Source organism: Schistocerca cancellata, chromosome 3 (genome assembly GCF_023864275.1).
Source record: "Schistocerca cancellata isolate TAMUIC-IGC-003103 chromosome 3, iqSchCanc2.1, whole genome shotgun sequence".
Taxonomy (NCBI): domain Eukaryota; kingdom Metazoa; phylum Arthropoda; class Insecta; order Orthoptera; family Acrididae; genus Schistocerca; species Schistocerca cancellata.
In genome coordinates, this window is record NC_064628.1 from 508,155,250 (window position 1) to 508,170,637 (window position 15,388).

The window sequence follows — 15,388 nt, forward strand, 5'->3', positions numbered from 1 at the left end:
AACAGCGAGGTCATCGGTCCTATCGGATTAGGGGAGGAAGTCGTCCGTGCCCTTTCAAGGGAACCATCCAGGCATTTGCCTAAAGCGATTTAAGGAAATCACTGAAAACCTAAATCAGGATGGCCGGTATAGGTTGAAGTAGTTATTCGGAGATAAAGAGGTTTGCACACGATAGAGTAGCATGGAGAACTACATGAAACCAGTAGTCGGACAGAAGACACAACAACAACAAAAAGTTGGTTTCCCGTACACATTTTCATTAGCAACAGCTGCTTCACTTTATTGCGTTGTTAGTTCAGTTGTATGGTACAGTTCACCATGTAGTTTGTGTGTCGGTCATCCGTCTGTTAGAAGAGCTGCCAAGCGCACGCCAGTCTTAACACGACGACGCAATGATCGTTAGAGAAGGAGTAATCTTTCCGATTGGAGATAGGTGTGACACAAAATCGGTTCTGGGCTTTTTAGAGGTACCGTTCCGCCACTGGCCTCAGTTATTTTAAGGAAACCACATAGAAACTAAATCTATGTAGCCAACAGGGATGTGAACCTCCGTTCAACATTGTAAGTAACCTGCTTGTATGTTGGCAGCGATACAGACTGTGTTAATATCGCTGACAGCGCTCTGCGCCTTCGGCAAAAGATTCTGTGGTTGGACGGACTAACAATTATGGAGTGGATAGGGAAGTGTATGGACATGATTTTCTTAGTGGAGACTTTGTGTTGGTAGGACATGCATTGTAGAGTGAGATGAAATGACGTGTTTTAACAAAATATGCAAGAAGATGTATGATGATTGATGTTGATGATAATGTTTGGGCAGTGGAACGATTGAAAACTGTATAATTTATGGAACTGGATGTCACACGAATAAGGTAAAATTTTAAATACATTGTTTGCTCTTCAACAAAATCTTTCTTTTGCTAACCATATGCCTCCTAGTAGTTAGAGTCTGTAGTAGTTAGAACCTTTTTTTAGCTGGCTGTTGTTGCTACTTGCTGTAGTTGCTGTAGTTCGTGTTATGAAGATTTTCTGTGAGGTGAGTGACTTATGAAAAAGAATGGGGTTTCCACTATAGGGATTCGTGACTGAAATCAGTTTAGGCAATTAAGAGAGTTGGAGGTAGCTTCATATTTCTTTAATTTCATATTTTTTGGATTTGTGTTATTGTTAGGAATTCTTGCAATTCAGGGCCATTCTTTTATGTTAATTATTGGAACTCATGTTATCAATGTATAGCATTCAGCGTTGGGTTTGTATATTGTAGGAAATAAAGGAATAGGTTAAATTCAAGTTGTCTCCGTCAGGGAAAATTCTGTAAGTCAGTGTTTAATAAAAAAAATAATTAAAGAGTTAGATTCAACATGAGCGACTTTAAGTAAACACACAATTAAAAATCAGAAGGTATACGATTTGTAGAAAACGCTCCACCCGGCATGGTCTTTAAACTGGAAACAGTGCTCACACTGCACACACTGTGTCTTGGCAGAAACGGTTGGAAATGCACCGCTGTGGACTTGATCAGATGAAACAGGGAGATACAGAGGCACACTGCAGTATTACTGTTGAATGGTACAAACTGGTTTGCTGGTTGGATATAGCTTCTGAGTCGTATTGATTCATTTTACTTACGATTTTGACGCTTGAAATTTGATCTAGGATATGTAATACTCACTGCACGTTATTATCGGTTTGCATGAAACCCAGGTAGAAAACTGTAGACGTCTCACAAAGTCCGTTGTATATTGACGAGACACTTGTCGGTGAAGAACTTAAGCGGCCCTCACACGGAACTTTACATAACAGATCATCTTGAAACTTTAAGCGCTGTGCACTCCACGCGCAGAGAATGGCACTAGTGTTTGTTCCTGTGCACAGCTTCAACAAGTGTTTTGCTTCTCCGCCTTCTTAAGCTTGATAACACACAAGAGCCCTTTGCACTGTAGCTTTAAGGGAGGAACGAGACACCATCTTCTCCCCTCTTCAAATATCCTACATTGATCGAGACAAGCGCAAAGTTGCACTTGCGGTTACGAAGCCATGGCTTCTCTTAAAGAGTTCTGTATCACAAACCTGACATGTTTCACCTAACAGAACATTTTATTAACGTGAAAAACGGCGAATGCAAAACTTTATTGACCACAACAGGTTTCCAAGTCACTCACGACTATGTCTGATTGAACAATGTTCCCAATTACAGGCAACATCGTGAGCAGAAACCACAAAAAATGTTTAAATGTCGACGTTACCTATCGCAGGAAATGCAGCTTTCTAATAGCAATTTTTTCCTCATGGATAAGAAAAGAAGATTCCCTGTCTCTCTGAATATTTATCTGGAAACAGCAACGTGCTACTGGCATACATTTGAAATATTTAATTTAGTGTTATTTCTATAGTTTCTGGATCTCTCAATGTATGACGGCGACGCCACAGATCGAATGGTATGACGCATGAACAAAAACTAACACTTTTCGCTAGAATAGCACTGATAGCGTACGAAATTGAAATTCTGTCGTTTCTCACTCGAATACGCCTTGTTTCTTTTATTTCTTGGTTGGGTACATGTGTTTCAGAACAAAAGGCGGATTTATAATGTCCCCTGTTTCTTATCTGTTGCAGAGAGGTTTACAAATGATTCTGGCCAAATGTAATGTCAGAGCCTTCATTTACCATCGTCGTCATGAAATTGAACCCTCGAAATCTTAATCTTAATCCCAGTCCTATCGTTGCTTAAGTGCCTAATAAACAGTGATCTCCGTAGACTGTAAAAACACCCCCACCTTTACCCATTACAAAGCTCCTAACTTCCTAAAGCAGTGCTCCAATCCCCCCAATAATAATTGCTCACAGTGTTGTTGGTGCGACTCATTGTTTATTCGAGCGCTTAATGTTTTCCCACATATGGAAACTTGTACATTCATGTCCATTGATTAAGGGATTTTCGATCTAAGGAACCGTGTCAACATTGTGATATGTTATGATAATGTACTTTTCGCGGCGGCATTCTTCGATAAATGTTTCTGCATTTTCTTGCTGACTAGATTTGTTTGCCTCCTCCATCTTTCAATGGCTTGCACTGTTGTCATGGTAAGGAGTTACTAACAAGCCGTGTGGTATTTCGTTTGTTGTTAGCCGAATTATGTAATGGAGATACGGCATAGTCACGGATCTTCCGTACGCTACCTGCGATTACGTCGATGTCTGTGATCGAGGAACAGTAGTAGCGAAGCTGATTTCATTAGATGTTAGATACCTTAGGTTACTTCCCTGTTTCCTGTCAGCATGCAGCGTCTGTTCCCGTGCAGCACTAACGGTACAGTCGCTCTCCCGCTAAAGCTGTTGTTGCACATTGTGATTTCAGCGCCTTCTTTGACGGCAGAGTAGCAGTAGGCAGATGCAAGGAATAAGAAAATCGTTTCAGCAAATATAGTCGTATGTTCGTTTATTAGTGTGTCCGGCAACGGCAGATAAATAGAAAATTGTATCCCTCGCATCTAGCCGGGGCAGCGGCTGTACCGTTAGTGGCGCATGGAAACCATTGCTCAGTGCCGCAAATCTACAGAGAAATACAGGTAATCTGAGTAATCGACCATCTTACATAATCAACATAACTAAAAAAATGTACGTGTGGATATTTTGGCAGGGATTCCCCTTTCAGGGAATTCGACCACCTGGCACTAATAATTTTATCTGGCGCCACTTCGGCGACTTGGGTGTCGACGATGATGAAATGATGACGGGAACGCAACACCTGGTCCCCTAGTGACGAATATCTCCCACCTGGCCAGGAATCGAACCCGAGCGCCTCGCATGGTATTTAGCCACGCAGACCACTCAGCTATCGAGATGGACAACACAACTACTAGTGCTGATCTACCACATACATCGTCCTAATAGTATATGGAAGTTCAGTGATATCGTGGCGTCTCCATGATATAATACGTCCAACAACATTCGAAAGTACCAAACAGCCTATAGGTTCGTTGAAAGAAACTAATTTGACTCTGCATGAAAAGCCAATAAATATTTAACCAAATGTGACAATGAGACTTTTTTTGACACTGTTCCCTAGTTTTCTGTAGCAGGCTGTACGAGGGCGTCCTGAAAAGTAGTGCACCCAAAATTTTATGTGAATACTCTTGAGGCTTTTTAAATAAACAAACAAACACCATGAGAACAGCCCTGAAGGCCCAACGGTTCCGACCGGCCGCCGTGTCATCTTCACCCCCTAGGTGTCACCGAATGCGGATAAATCACATTACATTACGTTAATATTTGTTCCATAGATCATGAATACGATATTTGTAATGATGTGGAACGTGTCAGTTTAACATATTTTCTTTACAATTTTTTTTTACAGTTACTACTTCATATCTAAAAATTCATCTATTGAGTAGAAGGAGTTGTCATTCAGAAATACTTTTAATTTGTTTTTAAATGTTGGATGGCTGTCTGTCAGGCTTTTAATGCTATTTGGCAAACGAGTAAAGATTTTTATGTGAGCACAATTTACCCCTTTCCAGAATGAGATTTTCACTTTGCAGCGGAGTGTGCGCTGATATGAAACTTCCTGGGAGATTAAAACTGTGTGCCCGACCGAGACTCGAACTCGAGACCTTTGCCTTTCGCGGGCAAGTGCTCTACCATCTGAGCTACCGAAGCACGACTCACGCCCAGTACTCACAGCTTTACTTCTGCCAGTACGTCTCCTACATTCTAAACTTTACAGAAGCTCTACTGCGAACCTTGCAGAACTAGCACTCCTGAAAGAAAGGATATTGAGGAGACATGGCTTAGCCACAGCCTGGGGGATGTTTCCAGAATGAGATTTTCACTCTGCAGCGGAGTGTGCGCTGATATGAAACTTCCTGGCAGATTAAAACTGTGTGCCCGACCGAGACTCGAACTCGGGACCTTTGCCTTTTGCGGGCAAGTGCTCTACCATCTGAGCTACCGAAGCACGACTTAAGGTTCGCAGGAGAGCTTCTGTAAAGCTCAGATGGTAGAGCACTTGCCCGCGAAAGGCAAAGGTCCCGAGTTCGAGTCTCAGTCGGGCACACAGTTTTAATCTGCCAGGAAGTTTCAATTTACCCCTTTCTTTGTCAAAGTCAGATTTAACCCAGAGTAGTGAAGATCATCCTTTCTTCTAGTGTTGTAACTAGTACGTACTTCGTTACTATTTTTATTTATTAATAACAAATTCCATAAGTGAATAAATGTATTGCGAAGGTATTGTGAATATCCCTAGGTCCATGAATAAATGTTTGCAAAATGATCTTGGGTGGGCTCCAGCGATTTTTGTGATTACACGCTGTTGTGCAATGAATTTTTTTCTCTTAACGATGAATACCCCAAAATATGATGCCACGTGAAAGCAGTGAATGGAACTAGGCATAGTAGACTAATTTATTGATTCGTTTATGATCAAAACTTGCAATAACCATAACAGCATAAGTGGCTGAACCTAACGGTTTCAGCAAATCATTAACGTGTTTCTTCCAATTCTATTTCTCATCAACGCGCATACCCAGAAATTTTGAATATTCTGCTTTAGCAACAGACTTCTGTTCAAGGTCTATATTTATCAGTGGTGTTATGCAACTTACTGTACAGAATTTTATGTACTGTGTTTTCTCAGGAGGGGCATTTTGTCAGCACACCGCTCTCCCTGCCGTTGTCAGTTTTCGTGACCGGTGCCGCTACCTCTCAATCAAGAAGCCCCTTAAGTGGCCTCACAAGAGCTGAGTGCACCCCGCTTGTCAACAGAATTCGGCAGATCCGTAAGGTGACGCATTCCAGAGCTAGCCAATCCCAGCAGCCCTTAACTTCGGTGATCCGAAGGGAACAGGTGTTACCACTGCGGCAAGACAGTTGGACTTTTAAAACAAAAGAACCATTATTTATATTCTGAATCTTTTTCATCATGTCTACATATTTGCTGCCCTCTTCCGATACAAGGCTCCGAATTGTAGCCTATAATATAGCACTGTAAACTGAACTATACCGGTGCTAGAGAAATAGCGTTCTGTAATTGAGTCTCCATACATGGAGCATCCTGCCCTTCAGCATGACAATGCTAGAGCAGACACGAGCCCTGCGACTTCCACAACAGTCGACGGCTTGGACTCACAGACATCGATCATCCTCCATACAATTACAACTTGGCCCCACTTTCATCTGTTTCCAGAACTTAAGGAACACCTTCGAGGACTTCACTTTGACAGTGATGAACCGGTGCACGCAGAGGCGAAGTTGTCGCTGCGTCAACAAAGTCACACATTCTCCAGTAACGGTACCGACAAACTGTTTTCTCGTTGGCAGAAATGTGTTTGTCATCAGGGTGACTATGTTGAGAAATAAGTATGTAGACACGAAGAATAAAGATATAGAATGTTAATAACTTTATTATTTAAAAACTTTAAGGATTTTCACATAAAACATGCATTACTTTCCTGTACGCCTTCGTATAAACATATCTCACATTTCATGAGAGTGGTAGTGTATTTAGAAATTTATGATATTTTTCAGACTGATACAGTAATAATAACAACAATAATTGTGACGTGTGACAGTGGTATAAGAGTAGGAGATATACCAGTAAACCTACTATGGGCCGTTGGTGGCGCTAATCGACTACGACGCCATTCTTTCTGTGGCATACACGACGTCAATGTACGTTTGATGCTCTCACATGGTGAAATGTCTGCCGATACTACTGTAGGCTAGGCTGCCCAACGTGATACGTATGTCGTTTGCTGCTTATGGAGGTCAGCAAGGCTACGTGATGGCAGTGTTATCTCTACAGACGTTCTGGCCACAGAACCCCATGAGTGTTCCGTGTTTACTGTAGATAGCACGAGAAAGACGAACATGTCATTGTTGGATAGCATTCATACAAACGTCACTGTTCCCCTTAGGAAACACGAGCCGCGACGTACGTGTTCCAACCATGATACACTACTGGCCATTAAAATTGCTACATCACGAAGATGTGCTACAGACACGAAATTTAACCGACAGGAAGAAGATGCTGTGATATGCAAATGATTAACTTTTCGGAGCATTCACACAAAGTTGGCACCGGTGGCGACACCTACAGCGTCCTGACATGAGGAAAGTTTCCAACCGCGTTCTCATACACAAACAGCAGTTGACCTGCGTTGCCTGGTGAGACGTTCCTCGTGATGACTGGGTGTTGTGTGATGTCCTTAGGTTAGTTAGGTTTAAGTAGTTCTAAGTTCTAGGGAACTGATGACCACAGCAGTTAGGTCCCATAATGCTCAGAGCAATTTGAACCATTTGAAACGTTGTTGTGATGCTTCGTGTAAGGAGGAGAAATGCGTACCATCACGTTTCCGACTTTGATAAAGGTCGGATTGTAGCCTATCGCGATTGCGGTTTATCGTATCGCGACATTGCTGCTCGCTTTGGTCGAGATCCAATGACAGTTGGCAGAATATGGGATCGGCGAGTTCAGGAGGGTAATACGGAACGCCGTGCTTGTTCCCAACGGCCTCGTATCACTAGCAGTCGAGATGACACGCATCTTATCCGCATGGCTGTAACGGATCGTGCAGCCACGTGTCGATCCCTGAGTCAACAGATGGGGACGTTTGCAAGACAACAACCATCTGCACGAACAGTTCTACGACGTTTGCAGCAGCATGGACTATCAACTCGGAGACCATGGCTGCGGTTACCCTTGACGCTGCATCACAGACAGGAGCGCCTACGATGGAGTACTCGGATGAATCCAGGTCCTGTTTACAGCATCATGATGGGCGAATCCGTGTTTGGTGACATCGCGGTGAACGCACATTGGAAGCGTGTTTTCGTCATCGCCATACTGGCGTATCACCCGGCGTGATGGTATGGGGTGCCATTGGTTACACGTTTCGGTCACCTCTTGTTCCCATTGACGGCACTTTGGACAGTGGACGTTACATTTCCGATGTTTTGCGACCCGTGGCTCTACCCTTAATTCGATCCCCGCGAAACCCTACATTTCAGCAGGATAATCCACGACTGCATGTTGCAGGTCCGGTATGGGCCTCTCTGGATATATAAAATGTTCGACTACTGCCCTGGCCAGCACATTCTCCGGATCTCTCACCAATTGGTCATCAATGGTGGCGAGCAACTGGCTCGGCACAATACGCCAGTTACTACTCTTGATGATCTGTGGTATCGTGTTGAAGCTGCAAGGGCAGCTGTACCTGTACACGCCATCCAAGCTCTGTTTGACTCAATGCCCAGTTGTATCAAGGCCGTTATTACGGCCAGAGGTGGTTGTTCTGGGTACTGATTTCTCAGGATCTATGCACCCAAATTGCGTGAAAATGTAATCACAAGTCAGTTCTAGTATAATATATTTGTCCAATGAATACCCTTTTATGATCTCCATCTCTTCGTGGTGTAGCAATTTTAATGGCCAGTAGTGTAGCATATTAATGGTGCCATACCGAGTGGGGACAGGTTGTAAGTAGGCTGTTTAGGTTTTTATATGGTAACGCCACGAAGCACTCTGTATGAAAATCACTGGCTGTGCTGTGTGCAGTCTGGGGCTGGTTGTCATTGTTGTAATATAGGCTACTGTAGTGTTGGGCAGTTGGCTGTTAACAGCGCGAAGCGTTGCTCAGTTTGAGGTGAGCCGCCAGCAGTGGTGGATGTAGGGAGAGAGATGGCGGAGTTTTGAGAGCGGATGATGTGTACGTGTGTCCATCAGAGAGAGTAAATTTGTAAGACTGGATGTCATGAACTGATATATATGACTTTTGAACACTATTAAGGTAAATACATTGTTTGTTCTTTATCAAAATCTTTCATTTGCTTACTATGCCTATCAGTAGTTAGTCCCTTCAGTAGTTAGAATCTTTTATTTAGCTGGCAGTAGTGGCCCTCGCTGTATTGCAGTAGTTCGAGTAACGAAGATTTTTGTGAGGTAAGTGATTCATGAAAGGTGTAGGTTATTGTCAGTCAGGGCCATTCTTTTGTAGGGATTTTTGAAAGTCAGATTGCGTTGCGCAAAAAATATTGTGTGTCAGTTTAGTGTTGATCAGAATGAGTAAAGAGCGAAATGTCTGAGTACGTTCAGTTCTGCTCAGCTGTTTGAAAATCAAATAACGTAAGGGGTTTACCAGCACGGTAATTCAGTAATTTTTCTAAGGGTACGTTTCAAGGTTGCAACGTCTCTGGGAGACCACAGACGTCTCTTATTTTTACGGAAGGCATAACACGATCTGCTCACAAACAAACAACAGTGAAAGGTGACGACTTAATACCCGTTGCATAGTCTTTCCTTGTAAACATAATATAGATGGCGTTACTCCCATGTATTTTGTGTAGTGACGCTGAAATGCAGTAATTGTCAGGTGACATTCACCTCTTCATTCCCTGCAAAATATTAATCCGAAACTTGGAACAAGAAAAATGTATTGAAAGTCCTTGCTGAGTGATGGGATAAGGAATGCAAGTGGAGGAAAATCCTTCTATTAGAAAATTTGATACATCCAAGTTACCATCCGGATGCACACCCCCGAGGAAGGAGTGGGATGGAAGGAGGATGCGTAAGCAGTGGAGTTGACGAACAATGAATCAGAGAGCACAGGGTCTACAGATGCTGCAGAACAATTCATTCAAACTAATGTGCCAGGCTGTCTTTGATTTTTGTCCTTTTCCGAAAGACGTATTTTGTATTGCACTGGGCCAGGATAGTTCCCATAAAATCAGTCAGCAATCGAAAATTGGGGGGCGCTGTGACTGTAAATGTTTTTACAGAACTTATTCAGAATTTATTTGTTCGAGTAGTTCGTCGTTTCCTTTTTACATATTGAAGGGTATGTGTAAGCCTCTTTTTCTTCTTCTTCTTCTTCATCTTCTTTGTCTTTTCCTGGATCACTATGACACCGATATTGTTATCTGGGTATTGGCAATGTTAGCCACAAGAATTTTTGTACCCCATCTGTCTCTGTGTAGAGTAAACCTCAAGTTCGTGTTTGAGAATATTTTCTAAACATTTGCTTAGTTTCTGTCTGAGGTGGAACTTCGGTATGAGCCTGGTATTTGTTAATTGTGTGTGGGATACTTTGTAAATACCGCACGCAAGTTAGCGGGCTCACCAGACCTCGTCCTTAATTTGTGAGGCAGATTAAATTCAGTCCAGCTCGTCACCCCGAATCTCGGAAGCAGCGTGTTGACGCTTTCGGCTATCCATGGTTCCGAATTGTGAAGAGGGTACGTAAAAAAAAGAAAAAAAAAGGAATGTGGGAAACTGACGAATATGATTTGACCAAGCCAGTCACCTGATTTAAATCCATGAACCTCTTGTGGAATGACCTTGACAGAGACGTCCGAAAAATGAGATCATCTAATGTTGAAGACCTACGGTATAATTTACACACGTATTGGACTGCAATTTCTGCAAAAATACTACAAAATATTGGCTCCAGTATGTCAAGAGTTTGTTCAGCGCTTCTAAAGGTAAGAGGCTAAAATCTAAATCACACTGTATTGTGCTTAATGACATAGAAAGAAAAAAAACTTATTTTACAGAAAAAACTGATTTTATTCGTCTATTTAGTTTATACAAGTAAATAAAGTGTGTAGTTTTCCTCATGGGCGATCGAAAACTGTTGATCGATGTTGTTGTTGTTGTTGTTGTGGTCTTCAGTCCTGAGACTGGTTTGATGCAGCTCTCCATGCTACCCTATCCTGTGAAAGCTTCTTCATCTCGCAGTACTTACTGCAACCTACATCCTTCTGAATCTGCTTAGTGTATTCATCGCTTGGTCTCCCTCTACGATTTTTACCCTCCACGCTGCCCTCCAATGCTAAATTTGTGATCCCTTGATGCCTCAGAACATGCCCTAATAACCGGTCCCTTCTTTTTGTCAAGTTGTGCCACAAACTTCTCTTCTCCCCAATTCTATTCAATACTTCATCATTAGTTATGTGATCTACCCATCTAATCTTCAGCATTCTTCTGTAGCACCACATTTCGAAAGCTTCTATTCTCTTCTTGTCCAGTGTAAGCGAAAGAAAGAAAAAAATCTTATTTTATTGTTCTATTTAGTTTATACACCGTGTTAGTACACTAAAATTAGTGGATAGTTTTCCTCATGGGTGATCGAAAACTGTTGATCGGTAGTGTAAGTACCGCGTTGTCAATATGTATAATTCTCCAACGTTTCGGCCATTGTTGCAAACAGACTACCGACCATGCGGTCACATACACTGAAAAATTTTATTGACAGTTACGATGGCCACAGAAGCCTACGTTTATATGTAGTATCTATCCTTCATGGCAATTTAATACTGGTTTCACGCCGTCGTCGTGGTGATGCAGTTTTAATGGCACCGCGTCCATATAGTCGCAATAGAGCGAACCACTCGTACTGCCGAGTTTTCGATCGCACTGTGTGTTCCCTATACATTGACATTTTAATCAGTACACGTAGCACTACCTGGCACTTTTTGCGCTTCCTTTGATGTGTGATTCACAAATAATTCTACAGCCACTATCGTGGAATCTCCTTCTGTCGTAGATTACTCGTCCGTCGTGGCTCACCATTGTGCAGCGGTAGGAGGGAATTTCGCGCGCATCACCGGATTAATGGCACGGGCGGCACTAATTTCGCCAAGTGCAGGCGGCGCGAGAACGAGAAACATTTAAGTGCGGCAGAGACAGAACCGACTGGGGGAGCAGAGCGTCTGTTTTAATCCTCCGGTGGCGGGAGGCGCGTTAATTGCTGGCGACGTCGAAAAGCGCGCCAGGGCGAGGCGGGCCGGCTGGCAAGTGGCGCGCCAGGAGAACTCTCGACGCCCCAGATGACGCCCCGCCTCCTCGACGCCGCCAGCTCGCCTTCGCCCGTCTCTCTGTTGCGCCACGGCGACACCGCGCAGCTGTTGCCAGGCGACGACACTCGGTGACGTAATGCTCTGGCAATTAAGGCCCATTATCTGTTTCGCAAAGCTGCCTTCGTTACGCCACCTTGTTTCAGTCTGACCGCAGAGCACTCTCAAAGGGTAGTGGCTAAGTTCTCAGAGGCTGTAGCAGAGTAACCGCTATCCTTAACTTTGCGGGACGCAAACGTGTGGAACTGATTAGAAGAGGGCTGTATTGTTCGTCAAATGTTTGAGCGGAGCGAAAAGAAGACTCCCTGTAGCGCACACAATGCATTTTTTGTCGCAATGCTTAGCCAAACGAATAATAGGAAATGGACAAATAGGGTACAAACGAGATACTTTGAGGTCAACTTTTGCAAAAAATAATAATTTCTTTAAAGTAATTAGGGTAATTAAGACAAATTTAACTATTCATTTGAAGAAAGCTTACAAAATGATTGTCTGGGCGAATTTTTGCTGGCCGCGGTGGCCGAGCGGTTCTAGGCGCTTCAGTCCGGAACCCCGCGACTGCTAGGGTCGCATGTTCGAAACCTGCCTCGGGCATGGATGTGTGTGATGTCTTTAGGTTAGTTAGGTTTAAGTAGTTCTAAGTTCCAGGGGACTGATGACCTCAGAGGTTAAGCCCCATAGTGCTCAGAGCCATTTGAACCGAATTTTCGTAGCCAGACGAAGAGTAGGAAATAGATAAATTGACCGGCGTGAGGTTTAGTTTTGGGAAAAAAAAACTTCCAAGTAACCAGGGTAAGTAAGAAAAACGTTATTTGTGATTTGAGGAAAAACGGAAGTACTTCACGAATTTGCATTAGTGCGATATTTGCCTTATAAAATGGCTTCCTTCCAATCACATACTATATTCAGGACATTTCGAGAACAGCAGACGATAGGAACCCAAGTGAGGTGTCAAGAAGATCATGTTTTCTAAATAAAACTTAAAAATAAAAGAAAAATAGAAAAAAAAATAATTGGTCAAACGTTTTGTGAAATGACTTGTCTAAAGATAAATAAAATAGATTAGGGCCATTGAATGAAGGGCGAAATCTTGAACAACAAGTAAAGTGTGTCAAATGTTTCTCTAATATGTTTCATTTCTTAGTTTTAGATAAATTATTTCATAAAACATTTGACGGATTTTTCAATTTTCTGTATTTGGGTTCTGATAATTAACATTAACGAAGCAACGTTTTCCTTTATTTTAAAACTAAATGAATAGAACAAGACTTTAATTGAAGACCTAAATATAACGGGACAATATTTTCGTAAATGACTTCAGCTGAACCGTAACAAAAAAATCCACTTAATTTCATCAGAGTAACATCCTAGACAATTGTCAACTGGATATATATTTCTAAGGTAATAGTTTGTCCATAACAAATATCCCTGGTACCTTGGAATTACATTTCACGGAACACTGTCATTTAAATAGCATCTAACAAATACTACAACTTTTACAGCTTCGACCTTACGGTAATCTGTCGCTTGCCTCGTCTGCTTAGCGGCAGAACTTTGCAGCTCTGTCTGGGTAAGCAGTAGCCACACAGAATCGGAAAATGTGCAACTAGTTAAAATAATGCGGATTGTTATTGGTACAATGAAGTTCACTCCAGTAATACGGTTACCCGCCATCAGCTATATTCCACGACGTAACCTATTAAGAAAGAATATCCTTTTTACGGAAGATAAGAAAATCTGCAACAACCATCAACTGAGAATTCATGAGCATATACCTGCTACCCGAATCAGCAGACTCCACTCCAGACATCACCCACTGAGAACATAGTGGATCGTAACATTAACCTCCGAAAAGCTTGGGCATAAGAATGGTATAATTACACTCCCCCACAGCTCTATAGCTTTCTACAACTCAACAACAAATCGTGGGAACTTTATCTGTCGTGTAGCAAATGGAGTACACTCAACAGGATCCAGAATTTAACCGTGGGTGACTCTGTGACATTTTATACATTTTGGGGAAGACTACCACTGTGGAGAGACCTACACTCCTGGAAATGGAAAAAAGAACACATTGACACCGGTGTGTCAGACCCACCATACTTGCTCCGGACACTGCGAGAGGGCTGTACAAGCAATGATCACACGCACGGCACAGCGGACACACCAGGAACCGCGGTGTTGGCCGTCGAATGGCGCTAGCTGCGCAGCATTTGTGCACCGCCGCCGTCAGTGTCAGCCAGTTTGCCGTGGCATACGGAGCTCCTTCGCAGTCTTTAACACTGGTAGCATGCCGCGACAGCGTGGACGTGAACCGTATGTGCAGTTGACGGACTTTGAGCGAGGGCGTATAGTGGGCATGCGGGAGGCCGGGTGGACGTACCGCCGAATTGCTCAACACGTCGGGCGTGAGGTCTCCACAGTACATCGATGTTGTCGCCAGTGGTCGGCGGAAGGTGCACTTGCCCGTCGACCTGGGACCGGACCGCAGCGACGCGCGGATGCACGCCAAGACCGTAGGATCCTACGCAGTGCCGTAGGGGACCGCACCGCCACTTCCCGGCAAATTAGGGACACTGTTGCTCCTGGGGTATCGGCGAGGACCATTCGCAACCGTCTCCATGAAGCTGGGCTACGGTCCCGCACACCGTTAGGCCGTCTTCCGCTCACGCCCCAACATCGTGCAGCCCGCCTCCAGTGGTGTCGCGACAGGCGTGAATGGAGGGACGAATGGAGACGTGTCGTCTTCAGCGATGAGAGTCGCTTCTGCCTTGGTGCCAATGATGGTCGTATGCGTGTTTGGCGCCGTGCAGGTGAGCGCCACAATCAGGACTGCATACGACCGAGGCACACAGGGCCAACACCCGGCATCATGGTGTGGGGAGCGATCTCCTACACTGGCCGTACACCACTGGTGATCGTCGAGGGGACACTGAATAGTGCACGGTACATCCAAACCGTCATCGAACCCATCGTTCTACCATTCCTAGACCGGCAAGGGAACTTGCTGTTCCAACAGGACAATGCACGTCCGCATGTATCCCGTGCCACCCAACGTGCTCTAGAAGGTGTAAGTCAACTACCCTGGCCAGCAAGATGTCCGGATCTGTCCCCCATTGAGCATGTTTGGGACTGGATGAAGCGTCGTCTCACGCGGTCTGCACGTCCAGCACGAACGCTGGTCCAACTGAGGCGCCAGGTGGAAATGGCATGGCAAGCCGTTCCACAGGACTACATCCAGCATCTCTACGATCGTCTCCATGGGAGAATAGCAGCCTGCATTGCTGCGAAAGGTGGATATACACTGTACTAGTGCCGACATTGTGCATGCTCTGTTGCCTGTGTCTATGTGCCTGTGGTTCTGTCAGTGTGATCATGTGATGTATCTGACCCCAGGAATGTGTCAATAAAGTTTCCCCTTCCTGGGACAATGAATTCACGGTGTTCTTATTTCAATTTCCAGGAGTGTATTATACGGATGGGGAAAGTTACCACTGCAGAGTGCACCTGCAGCTTTTCTAGACATACTGTCAGCCAT

General features: G+C 43.9%; 1 protein-coding gene across 1 annotated transcript in view; it reads right to left on the reverse strand.

Annotated features, from left to right (window-relative positions):
* Positions 1-15,388, reverse strand: part of LOC126176381 (synaptotagmin-12-like) — a 326,752-nt gene that overhangs the window by 90,688 nt on the left and 220,676 nt on the right. The window contains exons 3-4 of the mRNA XM_049923538.1: positions 11,691-11,934; positions 9,516-9,616 (exon numbers count right to left, since the gene is read on the reverse strand). Coding sequence (XP_049779495.1) covers positions 9,516-9,616; positions 11,691-11,934 — 345 coding nt within the window. The remainder of the gene's footprint in view (positions 1-9,515; positions 9,617-11,690; positions 11,935-15,388) is intronic.